Raw genomic sequence first — 27,794 nt, 5'->3', positions numbered from 1 at the left:
CCTTCTTCACAACCCTATCAACCTGGGTGGCAACTTTCAGGGATCTATGTACATGGACACCTAGATCCCTCTGCTCATCCACACTTTCAAGAACTTTACCATTAGCCAAATATTCTGCATTCCTGTTATTCCTTCCAAAGTGAATCACCTCACACTTCTCTTCATTAAACTCCATTTGCCACCTCTCAGCCCAGCTCTGCAGCTTATCTATATCCCTCTGTAACCTGCTACATCCTTCCACACTATCGACAACACCACCGACTTTAGTATCGTCTGCAAATTTACTCACCCACCCTTCTGCGCCTTCCTCTAGGTCATTGATAAAAATGACAAAGAGCAACGGCCCCAGAACAGATCCTTGTGGTACTCCACTTGTGACTGTACTCCATTCTGAACATTTCCCATCAACCACCACCCTCTGTCTTCTTTCAGCTAGCCAATTTCTGATCCACATCTCTAAATCACCCTCAATCCCCAGCCTCCGTATTTTCTGCAATAGCCTACCGTGGGGAACCTTATCAAACGCTTTGCTGAAATCCATATACACCACATCAACTGCTCTACCCTCATCTACCTGTTCAGTCACCTTCTCAAAGAACTCAATAAGGTTTGTGAGGCATGACCTACCCTTCACAAAGCCATGCTGACTATCCCTGATCATATTATTCCTATCTAGATGATTATAAATCTTGTCTCTTATAATCCCCTCCAAGACTTTACCCACTACAGACGTGAGGCTCACCGGTCTATAGTTGCCGGGGTTGTCTCTGCTCCCCTTTTTGAACAAAGGGACCACATTTGCTGTCCTCCAGTCCTCTGGCACTATTCCTGTAGCCAATGATGACATAAAAATCAAAGCCAAAGGTCCAGCAATCTCTTCCCTGGCCTCCCAGAGAATCCTAGGATAAATCCCATCAGGTCCCGGGGACTTATCTATTTTCAGCCTGTCCAGAATTGCCAACACCTCCTCCCTACGTACCTCAATGCCATCTATTCTATTAGCCTGGGGCTCAGCATTCTCCTCCACAACATTATCTTTTTCCTGAGTGAATACTGACGAAAAATATTCATTTAGTATCTCGCCCATCTCTTCAGACTCCACACACAATTTCCCATCCCTGTCCTTGACTGGTCCTACTCTTTCCCTAGTCATTCGCTTATTCCTGACATACCTATAGAAAGCTTTTGGGTTTTCCTTGATCCTTCCTGCCAAATACTTCTCATGTCCCCTCCTTGCTCGTCTTAGCTCTCTCTTTAGATCCTTCCTCGCTACCTTGTAACTATCCATCGCCCCAACTGAAACTTCACACCTCATCTTCACATAGGCCTCCTTCTTCCTCTTAACAAGAGATTCCACTTCCTTGGTAAACCACGGTTCCCTCGCTCGACGCCTTCCTCCCTGCCTGACCGGTACATACTTATCAAGAACACGCAGTAGCTGATCCTTGAACAAGCCCCACTTATCCAGTGTGCCCAACACTTGCAGCCTACTTCTCCACCTTATCCCCCCCCCAAGTCACGTCTAATGGCATCATAGTTGCCCTTCCCCCAGCTATAACTCTTGCCCTGCGGTGTATACTTATCCCTTTCCATCATTAACGTAAACGTCACCGAATTGTGGTCACTGTCCCCAAAGTGCTCTCCTACCTCCAAATCCAACACCTGGCCTGGTTCATTACCCAAAACCAAATCCAACGTGGCCTCGCCTCTTGTTGGCCTGTCAACATATTGTTTCAGGAAACCCTCCTGCACACACTGTACAAAAAACGACCCATCTATTGTATTCGAACTATATCTTTTCCAGTCAATATTTGGAAAGTTAAAGTCTCCCATAATTACTACCCTGTTACTTTCGCTCTTATCCAGAATCATCTTCGCCATCCTTTCCTCTACATCCCTAGAACTATTAGGAGGCCTATAAAAAAACTCCCAACAGGGTGACCTCTCCTTTCCTGTTTCTAACTTCAGCCCATACTACCTCGGAAGAAGAGTCCCCATCTAGCATCCTCTCCGCCACCGTAATACTGCTCTTGACTAGCAGCGCCACACCTCCCAGGATTAAGCTGCATCTTTCCAAATGGTCATAAATCCTATCCTTCAGGACCTTTTCCATTAACTTACCGACCACCGAAGTAAGACTAACCGGCCTATAATTACCAGGGTCATTCCTATTCCCTTTCTCGAACAGAGGAACAACATTCGCCACTCTCCAGTCCTCTGGCACTATCCCCGTGGACAGTGAGGACCCAAAGATCAAAGCCAAAGGCTCTGCAATCTCAATCCTTGCCTCCCAAAGAATCCTTGTATATGTTCCATCTGGCCCAGGGGACTTGTCGACCCTAAGGTTTTTGAAAATTGCTAATACATCCTTCCTCAGAACATCTACCTCCTCCAGCCTAAAGGACTGTATCACACTCTCATCCTCAAAAACATGGCCCCTCTCCTTGGTGAACACTGAAGAAAAATATTCATTCAATGCCTCTCCTATTTATTCTGACTCCATGCACAAGTTCCCACTACTGTCCTTGACGGGCCCTAACCTCACCCTGGTCATTCTTTTATTTCTCACATAAGAGTAAAAAGCCTTGGGGTTTTCCTTGATCCGACCTGCCAAGGACTTCTCATGCCCCCTCCTAGCTCTCCTAAGCCCTTTTTTTTAAGCTCGTTCCTTGCTACCTTGTAACCCTCAAGCGACCCAACTGAACCTTGTTTTCTCATCCTTATATACGCTTCCTTTTTCCTCTTGACAAGACATTCAACCTCTTTTGTGAACCATGGTTCCCTCACTTGGCCATTTCCTCCCTGCCTGACAGGGACATACCTATCAAGGACACACAGTATTTGTTCCTTTAACAAGCTCCACTTTTCATTTGTGCCTTTCCCTGACAGTTTCTGTTCCCATCTTATGCTCCCTAATTCTAGCCTAATCGCATCATAATTACTCCTCCCCCAATTATAAACCTTGCCCTGCCGTATGGCCCTATCCCTCTCCATTGCAATAGTGACAGACATCGAATTGTGGTCACTATCTCCAAAGTGCTCTCCCACAAACAAATTTAACACTTGGCCCTGTTCATTACCCAGTATCAAATCCAATGTGGCCCCACCTTTTGTCGGCCTATCCACATATTGTGTCAGGAAACCTTCCTTCCGAACTGTTCGATCTGTAGAGGTTCCAGTCAATATTTGGAAAGTTAAAGGCATCCATGACAACTACCCTGAGACCTCCACACCTATCCATAATCTGTTTTGCAATTTCTTCCTCCACATATCTATTACTATTTGGGGGCCTATAGAAAATTCCTAACAACGTGACCGCTCCTTTCCTATTTCTAACTGCAGCTTATATTACCTCAGTAGGCAGATCCCCTTCTAACTGCCATTCTGCAGCCGTTAAACTATCCTTGATTAACAATGCTACTCCTCCACCTCTTTTATCACCTTCCCTACTCTTACTGAAACATCTATACCCCGGAACTTCCAACAACCATTCCTGTCCCTGTTCTAACCATGTCTCCGTAATGGCCACAGCATCGTAGTCCCAAGTACCAATCCACGCTCCAAGTTCGCCTACCTTATTCCGGATGCTCCTTGCATTGAAGTAGACACACTTCAACCCACCTTCCTGTCTGCCGGTACACTCCTGCGACCTCGATACCCTCCTCAGTACCTCACTACTCTCAACACTGGCTTCTGGACTACAGCTGGTTTTCCCATCCCCCTGACAAATTAGTTTAAACCCCCCCCAAGAGCCGTAGCAAATTTCCCTCCCAGGATATTGGTGCCCTTCTGGTTCAGGTGCAAACCGTTCTGTCTGTACAGGTCCCACCTTCCCCAGAATGTGCTCCAATTATCCACTTAACTGAAACCTTCCCTCCTACACCATCCCTGCAGCCACATGTTTATCTGCACTCTCTCCCTGTTCCTCACCTCGCTAGCACGTGGCACCGGCAACAAACCAGAGATGACAACATGGTTTGTCTTGGCTCTCAGCTTCCACCCAGCTCCCTAAATTTCTGTTTTAAATCCCCGTCCCTTCTCTTACCTATGTCGTTGGTACCGATGTGTACCACGACTTGTGACTGTTCCCCCACCCCCTTAAAGATTCTGAAAACACGGTCCGAGATGCCACAGACCCTGGCACCCTGGAGGCAACATACCATCCGTGAGTCTCTTTCGTTGCCACAGAACCGTCTATCTGTCCCTCTAACTATCGAGTCCCCAATAACTATTGCTCTCCTGCTCTCCCTCCTTCTCTTCTGAGCCACAGGGACGGACTCGGTGCTGGAGATCCGTTCACCATAGCTTACCCCTGATAGGTTGACCCCCTCAGCAGTATCCAAAGCGGTATACTTGTTACTGAGGGGAACGACCACAGAGGATCCCTGCACTGACTGCTTCCTCCCAGCCCCTCTCACCATCACCCATCTATCTTGATTCTTCGGAGTAACTACATCCCTGAAGCTGCTATCTATGACAACCTCTGCCTCCCGAATAATCCGAAGTTCATTCAGCTCCAGTTCCCGAAAGCGGTTTCTGAGGAGCTGGAGATGGGTGCACTTCCCACAGGTGAAATCAGCAGGGACACTGACGGCGTCCGTCACCTCAAACATTCTGCAGGAGGAACATTGCACTGCCTGACCTGCCATCCCCTCTATATAAAACAAGAAAAAGTAACTGTCACTTGACAACACCACCTCCACAAACCACCTTCTGGATACAGTGACCGCAATGCACTGATGCAAATTTCCCCGCAACAGCCAATCAGTGGCTCCACTCTGCTGCCCTCTGCTGGATGCTTGCCTTCACTTGAACACAGAGGGTGTCTTGCTCATGTACACCTTCTGGATACAGTGACCGCAATGCACTGATGTAAATTTTCCCCGCAACAGACAATCAGTGGCTCTGCTCTGCTGCCCTCTGCTGGATGCTTGCCTTCAGTTGAACATGAAGGGTGTCTTGCTCAGGTACACCTTCTGGATGCAGTGACCGCAATACACTGATATAAATTTTCCCCGCAACAGCCAATCAGCGGCTCTGCTCTGCTGCCCACTGCTGGATCCGCCTAACCTGCACATCTTTAGACTGTGGGAGGAAACCGGAACACCAGGAGGAAACCCACGCAGACATGGGAAAAGGTGCAAATGCCACAAAGTTACCCGAGGCTGGAATTGAGATATGAGAAAACAGTGCTAACCACTGTGCCACCATGCACCTCTACTATGTCGCTCTCCATCTTAATGAAAAATTCCGTCATGTTCTAGTCGCTCACCCTCAAGGTGTCTCGCACAACTAGATTGTCAATGATTCATTTCTCGTTGCAGCATACTCTGTCTAGGGTGGCCTGTTCTCTTTTTCTAAAATAAGTTTAGAGTACCCAATAATTTTTTTCCAATTTAGCGTGGCCAATCCACCGACCCTGCGCATCTTTGGGTTGTGGGGGTGAAACCCATGTAGACGCGGGGAGAATGTGCAAACTCCAGACAGTGACCCAGGGCCGGGATTCAAACCCGTGTCCTCAGCGCCGTATACGGCAGTGCTAACGACTGTGCCACCATGCTGTCCTGCATGGCCTGTTCTCCAGTTGGTTCCTCAACGTATTGGTCCAGAAAAACATCCCGTATATGCTCCTGGAATTCCTCCTCTATGGCATTGTGACTAATTGCCCAATCTATATGCAGGTTAAAATCACCCATAATTACAGATGTTCCTTTATTGCATGAGTCTCTAATTTCTTGTTTCATGTCATTCCCAACATCACCACTGTCTGGGGGTTTATATACAACCCTTGCTAATGTTTTTTGCCCCTTGGTGTTTCTCAGCTCTGCCCATACAGATTCCACATTGTCGGAGTCAATATTCTTCTTCAAAATCGCATCAATTTCCTCTTTAACTGGCAATGCAACATCACCGCCCTTTTCTTTTCACCTGTCCTTCCTAAATACTGAATACTCCTGGATGCTCAGTTCCCATCACTGGTCATCCTGCAGCCAGTCTCCGTAATCCCAACCAAATCTACCTGTTTACATCGATTTGCACGATTAATTCATCCACTTTATTGCCCCTTCCCCCCATGCTTGAGATCTGTATTTAAAAGAAGCTGGATTTTTTTTTAAAAACAAAGTATCAAAAGTGCTCAACTTTGTTTGAACTAACAAAGAAAAATAATTAAGAGCAACATGCGGCACCTGATACAAAAGTAAAGTACTGTGGATGCAGTGAAATCTGAAATAAAAATAAAAAATGCTGAAAATACCCAGCAGGTCAGGCACATTCTGTTGGGATTTCTGCCGCTCCAATTTGGAAGGAGGTTCCAAAAATCTGAATCTGAGGTTTCCTTTGTTAATGAATAGGAAAATAAACAAAAAAATTGTTCTATGTATTTTTTGACTTTAACTTATGTAACCCCTCAGCCGCAACAGATTGACATTAAAAGGTTAAAGAGACGTTCCCTCATATTAAATGCTGATATTTATTCATATGGTTGTGATGCTTAAGGTGCATATTTATTTTACCTACATTTGGTAATGAAAATTCGCCAGTCAGTGGTTCACTCAGAAATCCAGACAGATTTATAGATTTTGCAAGTTTTGAAACACTCCTCTAAAAGTATTTTTCAAACAAATTTGGGGAATCAACTTTAATTAAATTTCACCAATACCTGAAAATTTCAGGTCGCTGTGACCAACTTGCCTCTGCAATCTCCTCCTCGTATTGAGTAAAGGTTACATCAGAACATGATTTTGTTAGACTTGTGAGAGATAAAGGGCAGAACCCTTCAGACATATCCAAGTGAATTAAGATTTTAACTTTGTTTTTTTCATGAGCTGCTGGCATTTGTGAATTTGTATGTACTCTAACACCGTTTTTTATTTCTTGCTCAGTTACATTCCTTTCCAACTTTGTTTTTTCCTTCAGGTGTCTCTGACTTTGCCGACTACTTGTTACTTCACAATCCCAGTTCTCAATTCCTGTAATTAATAGATAGCGTTCCTTATGGCAGATATAATGTTCTCTCTCCAGGCTAATTGTTCTTAATTTGGTTCACATTTAACATTTTGTCACCCTCAACTTCTTTATCAACTGGATAATAATTTCTTCTGACAACCACAGTTCTGACTTTTTTATCAATAGACCCCACTTTTTGCCTCAAATTCTTCCTTTTTACTTTTAAGATTAGTCTGTTTTTTCCTACTGTGATTATGCTCTTTACAGCATATTTTTCTTGGCCGTATTTCACTAATTTTCATTGTTCTGTTTGAGCATAATGTGACCAGAAGTGCATTAATATTTTCCACGAGTCCCTATGACAAGATAATAATCTTTATTGTCACAAGTAGGCATGCGTTAATAATGCAATGAAGTTACTGTGTAAAGCCCCGGAGTTTCCCATCATTTAAAAAAAATTGAAAGTTACTATCCTTGTGAATTTAGTAACATACGCAGAACAAGTCTACCTGAAAATGATTCAAACTGATTTCCTTCTAAGATGATGAAACTTTAAAAGAAATGCCACTCAAATGAAAGTTTTGAAATTGATTGTTTCTAAATCAAAATATTGCACATTTTACATGCCGTGTTCCTCTGTAGTGTTATATGAATCCTTAAAATGATGCAATAAAATTTGGCACATTTAATGGAACCAGGAAAGACACTTTGCCCTGTGAGCCTATTCTTTCCAATCTGCTATGTACAACTTCAATTGACATGAACTTTCTCTAATTTTTTAATGAAGAAAAACAGTGTGTTTTATTATTTTGTTCAGAAACCACCTGCAAAGATTGAAGAGATGCTGAAAAAAGTAAATCAAGCAGAAAGCAGGTAAATACAACATTTCTGTGCTTAACCAGATTTGCAGACCCGCATTACACATTTTAAAGATCAAGAATATTTTAGTGTTCTCTTAAGCCTTGGAATTATGTCAATTAAAGGTAAAGTTAGATTGACATAATAAATATAAATTGGAGATTTGTCGTGCTCACTTCAGCAGCACAGCTACTAAATTGGAGATTTTGTTTTTAGCAGTGGCATGTTGGGTTGTATATTTTTTTAGTTCCTTCCCCTGCCCAGTTGAGCACGAATTGCTAGGAACTTGATCCTAGCCTTTAGCCTTTGGTGCTCTTTTTGAATCTTTGTGTAAATACCAAACTCTCCGTAACCCGTTTGATAGTTAGGAAATGCTGCTGCTAGGCACCTCCCTATGTTTAGCATAGAACTGGCAACTCAGTTGTGTATGGATTATGGGGTAAACAGGTATTCCAGTACTGCAGCTCCAGTTAGTTGCACCACCATACCTTACCTATAATTTTCATATGCACTAAAACCAGACACCTGATTCAGTTGTAAATCTATTTAATTAGATGTCTATTGGCTTGAATTGCAAACAAAGTTTCTTTGTATCCTTGTGGTTTAAGTGAATAAAAATTGCTACTCGAGTTAATTAATGAACCATGAAGATCAGGAATGACCCACATTCATTGTCTCTTCATTCTCAGTCTGTTGAGGGGGTCATAGGGATGTTGCAACTAGCCTCGGTCTCTAGGCTACTTGGAGAATATCAGTCAAGATTATTTCTTCCACTCAAAATCTAATGGACTGGCTGGAAAATCTACTCTTTGCCTCGGCCTTGCAAATGGAATAACCAGCTAATACTCACTGTTGCATAGGAAGTAAAATCAATTGGCTGAGGAATTGGAGGGCAGTCTGTGCCCACGAAAGCATATGCAGATATTACGTCTTCAAGTGAGGAGGTGGGGAGCAATTGAAAGAAAGAGGGAGAAAAAGCTATGTTCCCTTGTTCGGCATTGAACCAAATACGAAACATCATCGCTGTCCAAAACTAGGGCCATTGGTATAACTAAGTGAGATACAGAGGAAAATGATCATGATCATGGGCGGCACGGTGGTAGAGTGGTTAGCACTGCTGCCTCGCAGTGCCAGGGACACGGGTTCGATTGCACACTCGCATGACTGTGCGTAGAGTTTGCACATTCTCCCCATGTCTGTGTGGGTTTCCTCCGAGTGCTCCGGATTCCTCCCACAGCCCAAAGATGTGCAGGTGAGGTAATAATCTTTAGTGTCACAAGTAGGCTTACATTAACACTGCAATGAAGTTACTGTGAAAACTGTCGCCACATTCCGGCACCTGTTCGGGTACACTGAGGGAGAATTCAGAATGACCAATACACCGAACTTGCAGGGCTTGTGGGAGGAAACTGGAGCACCCGGAGGAAACCCACGCAGACACAGGAGAACATGCAGACAGCAACCCCGAGTCCCTGGTGCTGTGAAGCAACAGTGCTAACCACTGTGCTACCATTCCGCTGGATTAGCCATGCTAAATTGCCCCTTAGGATGGGGTTGCAGGAATAGGATGGGGATTGGGCCTAGGTAGGGTGGTCTTTCAAAGGGTCAATGGTCCGAATGGCCTCCTGCACTGTCGGGATTCTATGATTCTAAAACTGCTGTTTCTTTTGAAGAAATTGAATAGCCAAACTAAATATATAATGGCAAAACTAAGACCCTGTAATATTGTGTACAATCAATTTATTTTCCTTTACAGTACAAAAGAAAGTTTTCTGGGTCCCATCATGAAATATAAATCTGGTGATTTGAAAAAGTCCTCAACATCGGAAAGAGAGAGGAAAAGCTCCGAGAGTAGTGAAACAGCAGAGTCAAAGAGCTCTGATGAAAGTGGTGAACCAGCAGAGTGGAGAAAGAGAACACGGCCTAGAAACAGTGAAAGAAAGCTGCGCAGAACTCGAGAACAAATAGAGCAAAGAATAAGGTGGCGAAACCGTGAAAGAAGAGCACGGAGGGCTGGTCGAGAGAGAGCAGACCGTGAAAGAGGAGGGCGATGGGGCAGCCGAGAGCGAGGAGGGCGCAGGGACAGAAATGGGAGAGAAAGGCGTAGGGCTAGCCGTGACAGAGACGAGCGTAGGGGCAGTCACGAGAGGGCTGAATGTAGGGGCAGCCGTGAAAGAGGTGGGCAGAGAGGAAGCAGAGAGAGGAGAGTGCAAGGAGCCAAGAGTGAGAAAAGGAAACGGGATGGCAGCAGACAGAGAGCAGAGCGGGGAGGCAGCAGTGACCGGGGGGGCAGCAGCGACCGGGGAGGCAGCAGCGACCGGGGAGGCAGCAGCGACCGGGAAGGTAGCAGTGACCGGGAAGGTAGCAGTGAGAGGATTATTTGGGGAGACAGCAGTGAGGGTGGAGAGTTGGATGGTAGCAGTGAGAGGAGAGCGCGGGGAGGCAGCAGTGAGAGGATCATTTGGGGAGATAGCAGCGAGGGGATGGTGTGGGGAGACAGCAACGAGAGGATCGCGTGGGGTGATAGCAGTGAAAGGATCGAGTGGGGAGACAGTAGTGAGAGGATCGTGTGGGGAGACAGCAACGAGAAGATCGAATGGGGAGACGGCAGCGAGAAGATAGAGTGGGGCAACAGCAGCGAGAAGATCGAGTGGGGCAACAGCAGTGAGAAAAAAGACTGGGGCAACAGCAGCGAGAAGATCGAGTGGGGCAACAGCAGCGAGAAGATCGAGTGGGGCAACAGCAGCGAGAAGATTGAGTGGGGCAACAGCAGCGAGAAGATCGAGTGGGGCAACAGCAGCGAGAAGATCGAGTGGGGAGACAGCAGCGAAAGGGTCGAGTGGGGAGACAGCAGTGAGAGGACAGAGCGGGAGAAGATTGAGAACCTAGAGAGAGAGTGGAAAAAATTTGCAAGCAGTGACAGTGCAGTGTGGGAAAACTTTAAAAGCAGTATTTCAGAGGATAGGGTGAAGCATGAAATAAATAATGAGGTAGAAATGAAATTAGAGGAGCTTTTCCGTGAGACTACTATTCCTTTCCTGGAAAGTGATTCAGAACTGCAAACTTTGATGGAAAAGTCTGATTCAGAAGATGATATCGTTCTGGAGAATACACGAAATGAATCCAAGAATGAAATGAAAGAAACTGATACTCGAACTAATGCAAAAATGCTTCGACAGGAGACGGTGCCAGTTAAGGTAAATGATTCTGCTCTGTTTTCTTTAAATTATATTTCATGGGTTTTTTCTCCATTCTTTAGCTACGCTACATATTTCGGTTGCAAGAGGTTGCTGATGGGTAAGAAGAAGTGAAAGGGACAATAGAGTGTCTGCTGTAAATAGTGTGCTGATTGAGGTTTTGATTATCTACTTATAAATCAACAGAAATCCACCAGAAAGAGTTGGAAACAGATCATTGGAACCATGAGCTTTGATGCAAAGGTTCTTGTAACATTTAAATTAACGAGTTAAGGGCGGCATTGTGACGCAGTGGTTAGCACTGCTGCCTCAAGGCACCCAAGACCCAGGTTCAATCCCGGCCCCGTGTCACTATCCATGTGGAGTTTCTCCCGTGTTTGCGTTGAGTCTCACCCCCACAACCAAAGATATGCAGGTTGTGGATTGGCCACGCTAAATTCCCCTCAACTGGAAAAAAAATAATTGGGTACTTTAAATTTATTTTTTTTAAATTAAGGACTTAAATCCCATTCAGGATCATTTTTTGACAAAATATTGTGCAAGTAGAATTTAGTTTTTTTTACCTTGATAATGGGAATGAACCTGGTTTTAAAATTGTGTTCCTGGAAAATTGACTTTAAACATTGGTGTACTTCGCTGTAAAGCTGCAGACATTGTTGGACTAAATTAGATGTTTGAGTGTATAAAAGACCAACTTACAAAACCAAACAATTATGTTTGATTGATTCCCAACAAATTGTTGCAGTTTTAGCCTCAAATAATACTCCTTGCTCTTCATTTTTAATATTTTGGTGATTTATTTTTCTTTCCACAAATGTTGGGATATCATCACATTAGAGAATTCAACACTTTCCAGATTTTCCTCTGCTTGTCAGTATTAGCTGTGCCCAAGGCAGGTATAATAGTGCTATGTTCACTTTGCTTTAACACGGTAATGTTAATCATCGCCTCAGAAAAAGTGGTCCACTAAGTCTGTATGCGAACTAATGAAGTGAAAAGGGCAAAGTGGTCAAAAGTTAAACAACAGTTAATTGTATACCTGATTCTAATATGTCTTCTTTCTCTTTCTATCTAGACACAGAGAGAAATTGGTCCACAGAAAGAGACTGGTCCAGAGAAGCGGATGGTGTTACTTGAGAACCTGCCTCCTGTTGGTTATCCAAACATTGCTATTGGAAAACTTGGTGCTAAATTTGGAAAAGTCCAGAATTACCCAGCGGTTAAGCCTGTGAGCCAGGTATTACCAAGAAATGTCATTCCTCGCTTGTCCAGCAATAGGGACCCTGCAGGAAAAATCATGTATAACATTGTAAATATAAGGTTGATGTATTTTCCTGCTCTGTTGGGGCAAAAGCTGATTTTATTCTTTAATTTTGGGAATTGATTTTTAACGACACACTTTTCATTTAATTAAATATAAAATTTGTTCCTTATTCAAATAAGAATCTGCAGGCATAAACCAGGGCTTAAAAGAAAATAATTTATATATCATACAATTATAGATCTGGAGTAAAAATGATCTGTAGTCCATCCTCTTTTTAGAAGTACTTCAATACCAAAAGGGACTCTGACTCTAAATGTGCAAACATATTCGAGAAAAATGCCTGCATTACATTAACCCTCTAGTAAAAGGTTTTACATATGTTTTGATCAGGCTCGGGTATCTCAGTGCTCCTGGATAGTTTTGTAGCACATGTTCTCGATGGATTGGGGCAATATTAAAGGAGATAATTGGGAAGAAGCGACAAAGCAGAAACATGGCTTCTGCCACATGGTAATTTTTATAATTCCCTTGATTGGGACCGCACTGTTTGGCTGATTGCGGCACTAAGCTCAGAAACAGTCCAAATTGTGCCCTCTGATGTCCTGTTTACATTGCCGCAATTTGACTTCCACTTGATCCTCTGGGTGCAGATAAAATACAAGTCACCTGCCCAGGGTTAAGCACCACTTCCTGCTCAAAAGGAAACACAGTTACTTGACACCTTCAAAGAATAATTACAGAAGTCTTCTTGTGAAGGATAATATTTATGTATAAACAATCCACCCCAATTGATTTGGGTGCCACCTATGTTCCAGCTCTTTGTAAGAACAAGATGATTTTGGGCAAGTTGTCATGTAAGAGTCCCTTTAAGAAATGTGTGTTTCTCAAATGGCAGCAGTGATGTCAGAGTGTGGGTGGAGCTGGGCTGTCTTTCACTTTCATTTTGAGCGGGAAAGCTGCTTTGTTGCTCTGTTTCAGTTTCGTTTTAGATTTGGAAAAGCTGCAGTCACGGGAAGATGTGTATGAATCTCTGCAAGACTTCCGGGTGCGGCGATGACCAGCTGAGTCGCACGTTTCGGCAGCTCCCTGTGAAACGGACTTTTGGGCTCTTGATAGGAGCCTCAACGGCAATTTTGACGGCTAAAAACACTGTGCGGTAAACCAGAAGGGAATCCCCCCTGGATACGGATGGAAAAAGGAGGAGAGAGTGGCCAGATTGCAGTGGATCCTTTAGAACAGCGGCAAGGAAGGCAAGCAAAAACCAAGATGGCGTCGGAAGGTGGCAGTTTAACATGGGGCCCTGAACAACAAGAGTTCTTGAAATGCTGTGTGGAAGAGATCAAAAAGGAAATGAAGAAAGAGCTGTTGGCCCCGATACTACAGGCGATCGAAGGGCTAAAGGAGGAACAAAAGACCCAGGAGCGGGAGCTTCGGGTTGTGAAGGCAAAGGCAGCCGAGAATGAGGACGATATACAGGGCCTGGTGGTGAAGACGGAGACGCAGGAGGCACATCAGAAACGATGTGTGGAAAGGTTGGAGGCACTGGAGAACAACGCAAGGAGGAACAACCTGAGGATTCTTGGTCTTCCTGAAGGTGTGGAGGGAGCGGACGTCGGGGCATATGTGAGCACGATGCTGCACTCGTTAATGGGAGCGGAGGCCCCGGCGGGTCCGTTGGAGGTGGAGGGAGCATACCGAGTGATGGCGCGAGGACCGAGAGCAGGAGAAATTCCCAGAGCCATAGTGGTGAGATTCCTCCATTTTAAGGATAGAGAAATGGTCCTCAGATGGGCGAAGAAAACTCGGAGCAGTAAATGGGAGAACGTGGTGATCCGCGTTTATCAAGACTGGAGTGCAGAGGTGGCGAGAAGGAGGGCGAGCTTTAATCGGGCCAAGGTGGTGATTCATAAAAAGAAGATAAAATTTGGAATGCTGCAACCGGCAAGACTGTGGGTCACATATCGAGGGAGGCACCACTACTTTGAGACGGCGGATGAAGCGTGGACTTTTATTGTGGAAGAAAAACTGGAATGAGCGGGTTATTAAAAGGAACGTTCGAACAAAGTGGTGGGGCGAATGTGGGGGGCAAAGAGGGGTTTTATGTACTAATCCTGCGATGTGGTAACTTTTCTCTCTCCCACAGGTGGTGATGGGGGGAGGAGGGGAGGTGGAGGAGATGGGGCGTTGGCCATTGGGGGCGGGGCCAAGGGAGAAGCGCGGGCTTGGTTCCCGCGCTATGATAATCATGGCGGGAATAGAGAAGCAGGAAGGAGGGGGCGTCGCACGGTGCGAGCCGAGGTCACGGGGGGAAGCCGAGGTCAGCCAGAGTTTGCTGACTTCTGGGAGCAACATGGGGGGAGTAATTACGCTAGCGGGGGATCTAGCGGGGGGGGTGGGAGGGGGGAATTACTGGGTTGCTGCTGCTGGGGAGAGGGGGGAGCTGGTATGGGAGAGGATGGGCGGGGGGGCACCGCCTGGGGGAGATACAGCTGCGTGGGAACCGGGTGAGGAGCTGGAAAAAGGTGATGGCTAATCGACAAGGGGGGGGGGTAGGAAGCCCCCCAACTCGGCTGATCACGTGGAACGTGAGAGGGCTGAACGGGCCGATAAAGAGGGCACGGGTACTCGCACACCTTAAGAAACTTAAGGCAGATGTGGTTATGTTACAGGAAACGCACCTGAAACTGATAGACCAGGTTAGGCTACGCACAGGATGGGTGGGGCAGGTGTTCCATTCGGGGCTAGATGCGGAAAACAGGGGGGTGGCTATATTAGTGGGGAAGCGGGTAATGTTCGAGGCAAAGACTATAGTGGCGGATAACGGGGGCAGATACGTGATGGTGAGTGGCAAACTACAGGGGGAGACGGTGGTTTTGGTAAACGTATATGCCCCGAACTGGGATGATGCCAATTTTATGAGGCGGATGCTAGGACGCATTCCGGACCTAGAGATGGGAAAGCTGATAATGGGGGGAGATTTTAATACGGTGTTGGAACCAGGGCTGGATAGGTCGAAGTCCAGGACTGGAAGGAGGCCGGCAGCAGCCAAGGTACTTAAAGATTTTATGGAGCAGATGGGAGGTGTAGACCCGTGGAGATTTAGCAGACCTAGGAGTAAGGAGTTCTCGTTTTTCTCCTATGCCCATAAAGTCTACTCGCGAATAGACTTTTTTGTGCTGGATAGGGCATTGATCCCGAAGGTGAGGGGAACGGAGTATACGGCTATAGCCATATCGGATCACGCTCCACACTGGGTGGACTTGGAGATAGGGGAGGAAACAGGAGGGCGCCCACCCTGGAGAATGGACATGGGACTAATGGCAGATGAGGGGGGGTGTCTAAGGGTGAGGGGGTGCATTGAAAAGTACTTGGAACTCAATGATAATGGGGAGGTCCAGGTGGGAGTGGTCTGGGAGGCGCTGAAGGCGGTGGTTAGAGGGGAGCTGATATCAATAAGGGCACATAAAGGGAAGCAGGAGAGTAAGGAACGGGAGCGGTTGCTGCAAGAACTTTTGAGGGTGGACAGACAATATGCGGAAGCACTGGAGGAGGGACTGTACAGGGAAAGGCAAAGGCTACATGTAGAATTTGACTTGCTGACTACAGGCACTGCAGAGGCACAATGGAGGAAGGCACAGGGTGTACAGTACGAATATGGGGAGAAGGCGAGCAGGTTGCTGGCACACCAATTGAGGAAAAGGGGAGCAGCGAGGGAAATAGGGGGAGTGAGGGATGAGGAAGGAGAGATGGAGCGGGGAGCGGAGAGAGTGAATGGAGTGTTCAAGACATTTTATAAAAAATTATATGAAGCTCAACCCCCGGATGGGAGGGAGAGAATGATGGGCTTCTTGGATCGGCTGGAATTTCCCAAGGTGGAAGAGCAGGAAAGGGTGGGACTGGGAGTACAGATCGAGGTAGAAGAAGTGGTGAAAGGAATTAGGAGCATGCAGGCGGGAAAGGCCCCGGGACCGGATGGATTCCCAGTCGAATTCTATAGAAAATATGTGGACTTGCTCGCCCCGGTACTGACGAGGACCTTTAATGAGGCAAAGGAAAGGGGACAACTGCCCCCGACTATGTCTGAAGCAACGATATCACTTCTCTTAAAGAAGGAAAAGGACCCGCTACAATGCGGGTCCTATAGACCTATTTCCCTCCTAAATGTAGATGCCAAGGTCCTGGCCAAGGTAATGGCAATGAGAATAGAGGAATGTGTCCCGGGGGTGGTCCACGAGGACCAAACTGGGTTTGTGAAGGGGAGACAGCTGAACACGAATATACGGAGGTTGTTAGGGGTAATGATGATGGCCCCACCAGAGGGAGAAACGGAGATAGTAGTGGCGATGGATGCCGAGAAAGCATTTGATAGAGTGGAGTGGGATTATTTGTGGGAGGTGTTGAGGAGATTTGGTTTTGGAGAGGGGTATGTTAGATGGGTGCAGCTGTTGTATAGGGCCCCAGTGGCGAGCGTGGTCACGAATGGACGGGGATCTGCATATTTTCGGCTCGATAGAGGGACAAGGCAGGGATGCCCTCTGTCCCCATTATTGTTTGCACTGGCGATTGAGCCCCTGGCGATAGCGTTGAGGGGTTCCAAGAAGTGGAGGGGAGTACTTCGGGGAGGAGAAGAGCACCGGGTATCTTTGTATGCGGACAATTTGCTACTATACGTGGCGGACCCGGCGGAGGGGATGCCAGAAATAATGCGGATACTTGGGGAGTTTGGGGATTTTTCAGGGTATAAATTGAACATGGGGAAAAGTGAGTTGTTTGTGGTGCATCCAGGGGAGCAGAGTAGAGAAATAGAGGACCTACCGTTGAGGAAGGTAACAAGGGACTTTCGTTACCTGGGGATCCAGATAGCTAAGAATTGGGGCACATTGCATAGGTTAAATTTAACGCGGTTGGTGGAACAGATGGAGGAAGATTTCAAGAGATGGGATATGGTATCCCTGTCAATGGCAGGGAGGGTGCAGGCGGTTAAGATGGTGGTCCTCCCGAGATTCCTCTTTGTGTTTCAGTGCCTCCCGGTGGTGATCACGAAGGCTTTTTTTAAAAGGATTGAAAAGAGCATCATGGGTTTTGTGTGGGCCGGGAAGACCCCGAGAGTGAGGAAGGGATTCTTACAGCGTAGCAGGGATAGGGGGGGGCTGGCACTACCGAGCCTAAGTGAGTATTATTGGGCCGCTAATATTTCAATGGTGAGTAAGTGGATGGGAGAGGAGGAGGGAGCGGCGTGGAAGAGATTAGAGAGGGCGTCCTGTAGGGGGACTAGCCTACAGGCTATGGTGACAGCCCCATTGCCGTTCTCACCGAGGAACTACACCACAAGCCCGGTGGTGGTGGCTACCCTGAAGATTTGGGGACAGTGGAGACGGCATAGGGGAAAGACTGGAGCCTTGGGGGGGGTCCCCGATAAGAAACAACCATAGGTTTGCCCCGGGGGGAATGGATGGGGGATATGGAATGTGGCAAAGAGCAGGAATAACGCAACTGAAAGATCTGTTTGTGGATGGGAAGTTCGCGAGTCTGGGAGCGCTGACCGAGAAATATGGGTTGCCCCAAGGGAATGCATTCAGGTATATGCAACTGAGGGCTTTTGCGAGGCAACAGGTGAGGGAATTCCCGCAGCTCCCGACACAAGAGGTGCAGGACAGAGTGATCTCAAAGACATGGGTGGGGGATGGTAAGGTGTCAGATATATATAGGGAAATGAGGGACGAAGGGGAGACTATGGTAGATGAACTAAAAGGGAAATGGGAAGAAGAGCTGGGGGAGGAGATCGAGGAGGGGCTGTGGGCAGATGCCCTAAGCAGGGTAAACTCGTCGTCCTCGTGTGCCAGGCTAAGCCTGATTCAGTTTAAGGTATTACAAAGGGCACATATGACTGGAGCACGGCTCAGTAAATTTTTTGGGGTGGAGGATAGGTGTGCGAGGTGCTCGAGAAGCCCAGCGAATCATACCCATATGTTTTGGTCATGCCCGGCACTACAGGGGTTTTGGATGGGGGTGACAAAGGTGCTTTCAAAAGTAGTAGGAGTCCGGGTCGAACCAAGCTGGGGGTTGGCTATATTTGGGGTTGCACAAGAGCCGGGAGTGCAGGAGGCGAGAGAGGCCGATGTTTTGGCCTTTGCGTCCCTAGTAGGCCGGCGCAGGATATTGCTAATGTGGAAAGAAGCCAAGCCCCCGGGGGTGGAGACCTGGATAAATGACATGGCGGGATTTATAAAGCTAGAGCAGATTAAGTTCGTCCTAAGGGGGTCGGCTCAAGGGTTCACCAGGCGGTGGCAACCGTTCGTCGAATACCTCGCAGAAAGATAGACGGAATGGGAAAAAGAAGGCAGCAGCAGCGGCCCAGGATCGGGGGGGGGGGGGGGGGAGGGGTGGGGGTGGGGGGGGGAGGGGTGGGGGGGGGGGGAGGGGTGGGGAGGGGTGGGGGGGGGGGAGGGGTGGGGGGGGGTGGGGGGGGGGGGAGGGGTGGGGGGGGGAGGGGGGGGGGGGGGAGGGGTGGGGGGGGGGGGAGGGGTGGGGGGGGGGGGAGGGGTGGGGGGGGGAGGGGGGGAGGGGGGGAGGGGGGAGGGAGGGGGGGAGGGGTGGGGGGGCGGGGGGGGGAGAGGGGTGGGGGGCGGGAGGGGGGGAGAGGGGTGGGGGGGGAGGGGTGGGGGGGCGGGGGGGGGGAGAGGGGTGGGGGGCGGGAGGGGGGGAGAGGGGTGGGGGGGGAGGGGTGGGGGGCGGGAGGGGGGGAGAGGGGTGGGGGGGGAGTGGTGGGGGGGGAGAGGGGTGGGGGGAGGGGTGGGGGGGCGGGAGGGGTGGGGGGGGGAGAGGGGTGGGGGGGGAGGGGGGGAGGGGTGGAGGGGTGGGGGGGGGGGGAGGAACCAGAAGGACTCTCAGGGTTGTTAATATATACTGTATAGTATGTATAGGTCGTTGCTACAGATAATTATATATTGGACTGTTAAATTATATTTTTGGAGAGTGTTACTTGTGACAAGGCAGTTGCCAATTAGGGCTAGTTTTCATTTTTGTTATTTATTATTTATTCATTTTTGTTTATAAAATAGGTCATTGTTATTTGTGTTGTTATAATATTGTGTAAAGGATGCACAATGTACTGTGTTGGTTGACCAAAAATTTTCAATAAAATATTTAATAAAAAAAATGAATCTCTGCAAGCTAAAGAATGTTCATTTGGTGATTTCAAAGTGGCAACTGCTCTCAGTACAGAATTTAAACCTGCTGTCCTTCTGTAAAAAGGGTTTTTGTCTTATGGATGTTAAAAGGAAAGATTTGAGGGTTACTTATAGAGTACTGCATTCTTGGGGGTAGGGGGGGTATTGAATTGATGGTTGCTAAGACGTTCACTATGTTTATAAAATGTTAACTGGGTTCATAGAATAAACATTGTTTTTGTTTAAAAATACTCTTAATTCTCTGTTGCATCACGCCTGTAAAGTGGGCCCTTGTGTTCTCCAGGACCACAATCTATTAAAAGTTGTGGGTCAGGTGAACTCCATGACACATTTGGGGTTCTCTAAACCCTGGCCCATAACAAAGGAGTGAACTAACGAGAGCGTGAGTCCATCATAGATGGTTTGCACTAAAGTGTAAGAATGGCAGCTTATATTGTCATCTACTGCCTTACTGAATTGAAGAAATGACCAATTTAGTGTTTTAAAAGGAGCAGGAGTAGGCCACATACAACAAAGGCTAGCACAATATTTGCTTTTGTACCCGCATAATCACTTTCTTTTGTTGTGATTGGTGTACAGACATTCAAATCCCTTGAATCACAAAAATACTAGCCTCTCCGTTTAAATAATAATCTGCTTTTCCATTCTTCCCATCAAAGTGAATAATTTTCCCATGTTCTACGCGATCTGCAACATTCTTCATCAGTAATTTTGCTGCCCTACATTCCGTTGCAGCCATTTTGTGTTCTCTGCACAGCTTATTCTCCCACATAGCTTTTTGTTATCATCAAAGAAGTTAACCATGCAGGCAGAAAGACGAATGATATGCTAACTATTATTGTAAGGAGATTGGAACACAAGAAAAAGAATACAGTGTACTATTTTGGTCTGAGCAAATAATGTACTTGCCTTAGAGGGAGTACAATGAAGGCTCACTGGATTAATTCCTGGGATGAGAGAGATTACGTAGAATGGGCGAATATTCTCTGGAATTTAACAGAATGAGAGGTGATCTAATTGAAACTTCTAAAATTCTTCAAAGGCTTAACAAGGTGATTGTTGTGAGGTTGTTCCTTCTGGCAGAGAGTATAAAACTAAGGTTCATAGTCTCAGGAAATGGGTTTGGCCATCAGTATATTCTTTTGAAGACTATGACATAATCACACAAGTGTTAGCTAATCAAGGATGAAGACTTAAAACCAAATGACAAGTGTAACCTAATTGAAAGCCATCAACAATATATCCAGCAATATTGAAATGTGATTGTATAATTTTATTTCCCAAATTGAAACAATCAATCCTTGTTTTCAGTCTGACAATTATTTATTTAAGGTTAAATGAGTAGTCACCAAGGTGGCAGAAGGAGAATAATGTGTGGGAAATTAAAGTGAATTCACTTTGGTAGTAAGAATAGAAAAAGCAAAATGTTAATTGAAAGGCATGAAACTTCTAAATGTATTCATACAGGGAACACTTGGTGCAAGTTAAGATATAGGCAGCAGAGTTTTGCTTACTAACTGTTGATGGGGGCATGTCAGCCAAGAAAGCACTCATTGCTATTTGGGGAGTGAATTCCAGATTTCTATTTGCCTTTTGTGTCAAAAGGTGCTGTCCAATTTCCCTCCTTAATCCTACCTTAATCTTTCCCTCTTTAATCCTTCCTTCCCCTCCTTAATCCTTCCCTCATTTGACAAAGAGTCATCCAAACTCGAAACATTTGCCCCCTTTTCTCTCCACAGATGCTGTCAGACCCGCTGAGATTGTCCAGTATTTTCTGTTCTCTCCTTAATAATTGGCGTAATTTTCAGATACATCTATGATAACTCGCTGTGGTTCCTTGTGAGGAGGAAGCAGTGCTTTCCAATAGACATGCAACCTGTGTTTTTGAAAGCCTTTAGTTGCCTTGGCTAAAGCTCAGGATTTTCCTCCCTAAACCTCTTTGTCTGTTTACCTCTCCTTGAAGATGTTCCTTAAAATGAACCTAACTGTCCTAATATCTGTTTATGTGGCTTCATGTTAAATTTTGTCAGATAATGATTGTGCAAACATCTTGAGCTGGTTAAGTATGCTGAAGGTGCTGAATAATTCACACTGTTGTCATTTGGAGCTCTGAAGTCTGAAATTTCTTTCCATGAACATGGAGCGGTGGCAGGCAAATGGAGTTTAAGTGCAGATCAAAATTTGATGTTGGATCAGGCTCGAGGGGCTGAATGCCCTACATCTCTTCCTATATACTGAAGCTATAAGGAGGAATATCATTTACATAGCAAGACAAATTATAAGAAAAAATATTTGAGGAAAATATTTCAAAAGTCCCTACTAATGACTGGATTTTGATGTATTACATTATAAAATGTGATGATCATTTTGACCAAATTGCCAAGTGAAGGATGATTCTTCGTACAACAATTTTGAAGCTTGATTCTTTACATATGTTAAAATCAATTTTGCCTATCTCCATGTTCTTGATTGTGTCACTAATAATCAGTGGTTTAATTCCATCACAGTGGTGTCGGAACATTGCAAATCACGTATATAAGGGAGAAAATCAGTTCTTTGATGCACTCTTTTTACATCTTTGTGCGATATTTGAAGTAGTTAGATTTACCTAGGCAGCATCTTGTCCTTCACATTGAATTCTATTGTGGAACCCTTAAAATAACTTATTGCAATTTCCTCATTGTTTTGCCAAAATTGTTTTGTGGGCTGTCTAGCAAAATTTCACAGAATGACACAGAAGATTCAATAATCTCACCTTTTATCAAAATGGCTTCTCTGGTACCAGGCAAGCTCTTTGCAGGCTCCCATGGTTCAAAAAATGTGGCATTTGGAGGAAATATTATATTTGCTGCTATTTATGAACATGAAATTTAAATGGTTGTTACTCTTGGAATATTTTTCACAGAATGTCAGAGATCATCATGAAGCTGTAACTGATTATACATAGATACATATAAATAGAAGCAGCAGGAGGCCATTTGGCCCTTCGTGCCTGCTCCCCATTCATTCTGATTATGGCTGATAATCAAGTTCAATACTCTGGACTTCCGGGTGCGGCTATGCAGAGCTAGGTCGCATATTCGGCAGCTCCTGCTTGGAACGGACTTTTGGGCTCTTTTACAGGGCCCCCACGGCATCTGTTTGACATTTCCCGGTGTGGGAAGAAGGCTGCAATATTCCCCCGACAGTGTCCCCCAGGAAGGGTATGTCTCTGGGTTGCCAGACACGACAGAAACAGTAAAAGATTTGGCTGCAACTGCAGGATAAACAGGGCCTCTTCCAGCATGCAGGCGGGGGAAGGGCAAGCTTAAAGCTGCAAGCTGACCTGAGGGCCTGTATCAAAGGTGAATTCTAGCAGCAGAGGGAACAACTGAAAAGACCTCTTCAAGGCCACTGAAGGGACTTCCGGTTGCGGTGATGCCTAGCTAGCCGCACGCTTCGGCGGCTCCAGCTCCGACGGACCTTCGGGCTCTTTTAAGAGCCCCAATGGGGAATTTTTCGACGACGCAACCCGGTGTGGGGTGTGTGAGAAGGGAGTCCCCCCCAAATGAAGGAGGAAAAAACCGGCGGCGGCGGCTGCAGTGCGAGGAATCGTCGACCAAAGGGTCAGAAAAAGAGAAGTACAAGATGGCGGCGGAGAAAGCGCAGGCGACATGGGGGCCTGAGCAGGATGAAATTGTGAGATGGTGCGTGGAGCTGCTGAAGAGGGAGGTGCTGACCCCGTTGCTACAGGCAATTGAGGGGCTCAAGGAGACATTAAAGACCCAGGAGCAGAGCTCCGCGTGGTGGAGCAGAAGGTGACAGATATTGAGGACGAGATCCTGGGCCTGGCGGTTAAGACACAGACGCACGAGGCACTTCATAAAAAATGTACTGAAAGGATCGAAGCCCTAGAAAATGGAGCGCGAAGGAAGAACCTTCGGATACTGGGTCTCCCTGAGGGTGTGGAAGGAGTGGACTGTGGCGCGTACGCAAGTACGATGCTGAGCTCACTGATGGGTGCTGAGGCCCCTACGGGCCCCTTGGAGGTGGAGTGGGCAAATCGGATTCCGGCGAGAAGACCAAAAGCGGGAGAACCACCCAGGGCGATAATCATGCGATTTTACCGCCTTAAGGTTAGAGAAGAGGTCCTGAGATGGGCTAAAAAGGTGCGGAGTAGCAGATGGGAGAATGCAGTGGTACGGGTATACCAGGATTGGAGTGCGGAGGTGGCGAGAAGGAGGGCGAGCTTCAACCGAGCCAAAGAGGTGTTGCATAAAAGGAAGGTGAAGTTCGGGATGCTGCAGCCGGCAAGACTATGGGTCACGTATCAGGAGAGACACCATTATTTCGAGACGGCGGAGGAAGCATGGACCTTCATCAAAGAAGAGAAATTGGATCGGAACTGAGGGACTGATGCTGCAGGAAATGTTATTGTTAATGTTATGGTTGAAGTCAATTGAGAAGTAAATTGGGAAGGGGGGAGACATTGGGGAAATGTGGGCGCCGGTGAGGGGGGAAAGATGGGACATAGTTGGAGAATGGGGAAGGGGAGTGGGAGAGGAAAGGGAGCTGCGCCATAAGAGGCGGGTCAGGTAAAGGGATGTTCCCGCGCCAGAAAGAATAAGGCGGGAAGACAGGCGCAAGGCGGATGGGAGTTCCCCACACGGGGGGGTCGAGGAGTGAGCAGGAGTAGCCGGGGTCAGTTGAAGTCAGCTGACTTACGGAAGTAATATGGGGGGAGCAATCATGCTCGAAAGAGATCTAGCGGGGAGGGAGGGGGAGGGGGGGGAACAACTGGGTTGCTGCTGCGGAAATCCAAAAGGAAATGGCAAAAGAGTGGGTGGACGGGGATGGTGTGCGACGCTGGGGGAGCGAGCGGGAGCGCGGAGGCGGGATATGGGACTGGCCTAGAGAAGGTAATGGCTAGTCGACACGGGAGGGGGGCAGGTAGCCCCCTAGTGAGGCTGATCACGTGGAACGTGAGAGGCCTGAACGGACCGATAAAAAGGGCCCGAGTGCTCGCGCATTTGAAAGGACTAAGGGCAGACGTGGTTATGCTCCAAGAGACGCACCTAAAGGTGGCGGACCAAGTTAGGCTAAGGAAAGGATGGGTGGGACAGGTGTTCCACTCAGGACTGGACGCAAAGAATAGAGGGGTGGCCATTTTGGTGGGGAAACGGGTAGCATTTGAAGCAAAGAACATTGTAGCAGAGAGCGGAGGTAGATATGTAATGGTGAGTGGCAGGCTGGAGGGAATGGAGGTCGTGTTGGTTAATGTGTATGCCCCAAACTGGGACGATGCGGGATTTATGAGACGGATGCTGGGGCGTATACCGGACCTGGAGGTAGGAAACTTGATTTTAGGAGGGGACTTTAATACGGTGCTGGACCCGGGGCTAGATAGATCCAGCTCAAGAACCGGAAGAAGGCCGGCAGCGGCCAAGGTACTTAAGGGGTTTATGGACCAAATGGGGGGAGTGGATCCATGGCGATTTCTTAGACCTAGGGCTAGGGAGTTTTCCTTCTCCCATGTCCATAAAGTGTACTCCCGGATAGATTTTTTTGTTTTGGGAAGGTCGTTGATCTCTAGGGTGGAAGAAGCTGAGTACTCAGCCATAGCGGTTTCGGATCATGCCCCACATTGGGTGGACCTGGAATTAGGAGAGGAAAGGGAGCAGAGAACACTCTGGCGATTAGATGTGGGACTGATGGCGGATGAGGGAGTGTGTGCAAGAGTGCGGGGGTGTATTGAGAGATACCTGGAGGTCAATGATGACAGCGAGGTCCCTGTGGGAGTGGTATGGGAAGCACTAAAAGCGGTGGTCAGAGGAGAGCTGATCTCCATTGGGGCCCACAAAAGGAAAACAGAGGCCAAGGAAAGGGAAAGATTACTGGGGGAGATTTTAAGGGTGGATAGGGAATTTGCAGAGACCCCGGAGGAGGAATTGTACAGGGAGAGGAGACGACTCCAGACGGAATTTGACCTTCTGACCACCAGAAAGGCGGAGGTACTGTGGAGGAAGGCACAGGGGAGGAGGTATGAATATGGGGAAAAGGCTAGTCGCCTGTTGGCTCATCAATTGCGAAAGAGGGCAGCAGCGAGGGAGATAGGATGAATTAGAGACGAAAGGGGAGACACGGTGCGAAGGGCAGGAAAGATAAATGAGGTGTTCAAGACCTTCTATGAGGAACTGTATAGGTCTCAACCCCCAGAGGGAGAGGAAGGGATGCGGCAGTTCCTGGACCAATTGAGGTTCCCGAAAGTGGAGGAGCGGGGGGTGGTAGGCCAGGGGGCACCGATTGGGGTGGACGAGGTTATTAAGGGACTGGGAAGCATGCAAGCAGGGAAGGCCCCAGGACCAGACGGGTTCCCGGTGGAGTATTACAGAAAATATGTGGACTTGTTGGCCCCGTTGATGGTGAGGACGTTCAATGAGGCCAGGAAAGGGGGGACTCTACCCCCGACGATGTCGGAGGCGACGATATCGTTAATTTTGAAGAGGGATAAAGATCCGTTGCAGTGCGGGTCCTATAGACCCATTTCATTATTGAACGTGGACGCCAAATTGTTGGCAAAGGTACTGGCATCGAGGATAGAGGACAGTGTCCCGGGGGTGGTGCACGAAGACCAGACAGGGTTCGTAAAAGGGAGACAACTGAGTGTTAACGTGCGACGACTATTAGGGGTGATAATGATGCCCCCAGTGGAGGGGGAGGCAGAGATAGTGGCAGCAATGGATGCAGAGAAGGCATTTGATAAGGTGGAGTGGGAGTATTTATGGGAAGTGTTAAGGAGGTTTGGGTTTGGGAACGGGTTTATTAGCTGGGTTAGACTTCTTTATGGGGCTCCAACGGCAAGCGTAGTTACAGGTCGACATAGATCGGGGTATTTCCGACTATATAGGGGAACAAGACAGGGATGCCCGCTGTCTCCATTGTTGTTCGCGTTGGCAATTGAACCTCTGGCCGTGGCGTTGAGAGACTCCAGGAAATGGAGAGGGGTGATTAGAGGGGGAGAAGAACACCGAGTCTCGTTATACGCAGATGACCTATTGTTATACGTGTCGGACCCAGCGGGGGGGATGATAGAGGTTATGCGAATTTTGAGGGGGTTCGGGGATTTCTCTGGGTATAGGCTAAACATGAGGAAGAGTGAATTATTTGTGATACATCCAGGGGACCAGAGTAGAGAGATAGAAGGCTTGCCTCTAAGGAAAGTGGAAAGAAACTTCCGATACCTGGGGATTCAGATCGCTAGGAGCTGGGGAACCTTGCACAGACTTAATCTGACACGGTTGGTAGAACAAATGGAGGAGGACTTCAAGAGGTGGGACATGCAGCCTCTATCGCTGGCGGGCAGGGTGCAAGCAATTAAGATGATGGTCCTCCCGAGGTTCTTATTTGTATTTCAATGTCTCCCTATACTAATCACCAAGACCTTTTTTAATAAAATAGTCAGGAGCATCGCGAGCTTCGTGTGGGCAGGGAGGGTTCCGAGAGTAAGGAGGGGGTTCCTTCAGCGTAGTAGGGACAGAGGAGGATTGGCACTACCGAACTTGTGCGAATACTATTGGGCAGCCAATGTGGCAATGATACGTAAATGGATGATGGAGGGTGAGGGAGCGGCGTGGGAAAGACTGGAGAGAAAGTCCTGTAAAGGGACGAGTTTAGAGGCGCTGGTGACGGCGCCGCTACCGATCTCACCTAAAAAGTTTACCACGAACCCGGTGGTGGCGGCAACATTGAATATCTGGGGACAGTGGAGGCGACAGAGAGGGGTGCGGGGAGCCCTGGTGGGGTCCCCAATCAGGAACAACCATAGGTTCGCCCCAGGAAGAATGGATGGAGGATTTCAGAGCTGGTACCAGTTGGGAATTAGGAGGGTGGGAGATTTATTTATAGATGGGACTTTTGCGAGCTTGGGAGCATTGGAGGAAAAGTATAAGTTGCCCCGGGGAAATTTCTTGCGATATATGCAGGTGAGGGCGTTTACTAGACAACAGGTGAGGGAATTTCCGTTGCTCCCGACACAGGGGATACAGGACAGGGTGCTTTCAGGGGTGTGGGTTGGAGAGGGCAAGGTGTCAGAGATTTACCGAGAGATGAGGGAAGAGGGGGAGGAGTCGGTGGGCGAACAAAAAGGAAAGCGGGAAGAAGAACTAGGGGAGGAGATAGAGGAGGGTATGTGGGCTGATGCCCTAAGCAGGGTAAATTCCTCTTCCTCATGCACCAGGCTTGGCCTGATTCAATTTAAGGTGCTACATAGAGCACACATAACGGGAGCAAGATTGAGCAGGTTCTTTGGAGTGGAGGACAAATGTGGGAGGTGTGGCGGGATCCTGGCAAGCCACGCAC

General features: G+C 47.5%; 1 protein-coding gene across 2 annotated transcripts in view; it reads left to right on the top strand.

The window, feature by feature from the left end:
* Nucleotides 1–27,794, top strand: part of LOC140426801 (uncharacterized) — a 140,369-nt gene that overhangs the window by 71,327 nt on the left and 41,248 nt on the right. For both annotated transcript variants that reach the window (XM_072511989.1, XM_072511990.1), the window contains exons 9-11: nt 7,766–7,821; nt 9,563–11,003; nt 12,079–12,240. In XM_072511989.1, coding sequence (XP_072368090.1) covers nt 7,766–7,821; nt 9,563–11,003; nt 12,079–12,240 — 1,659 coding nt within the window. The remainder of the gene's footprint in view (nt 1–7,765; nt 7,822–9,562; nt 11,004–12,078; nt 12,241–27,794) is intronic.

Source organism: Scyliorhinus torazame, chromosome 7 (assembly GCF_047496885.1).
Source record: "Scyliorhinus torazame isolate Kashiwa2021f chromosome 7, sScyTor2.1, whole genome shotgun sequence".
Classification (NCBI taxonomy): Eukaryota; Metazoa; Chordata; class Chondrichthyes; order Carcharhiniformes; family Scyliorhinidae; genus Scyliorhinus; species Scyliorhinus torazame.
This window is presented reverse-complemented; position numbering and strand designations above follow the sequence as displayed.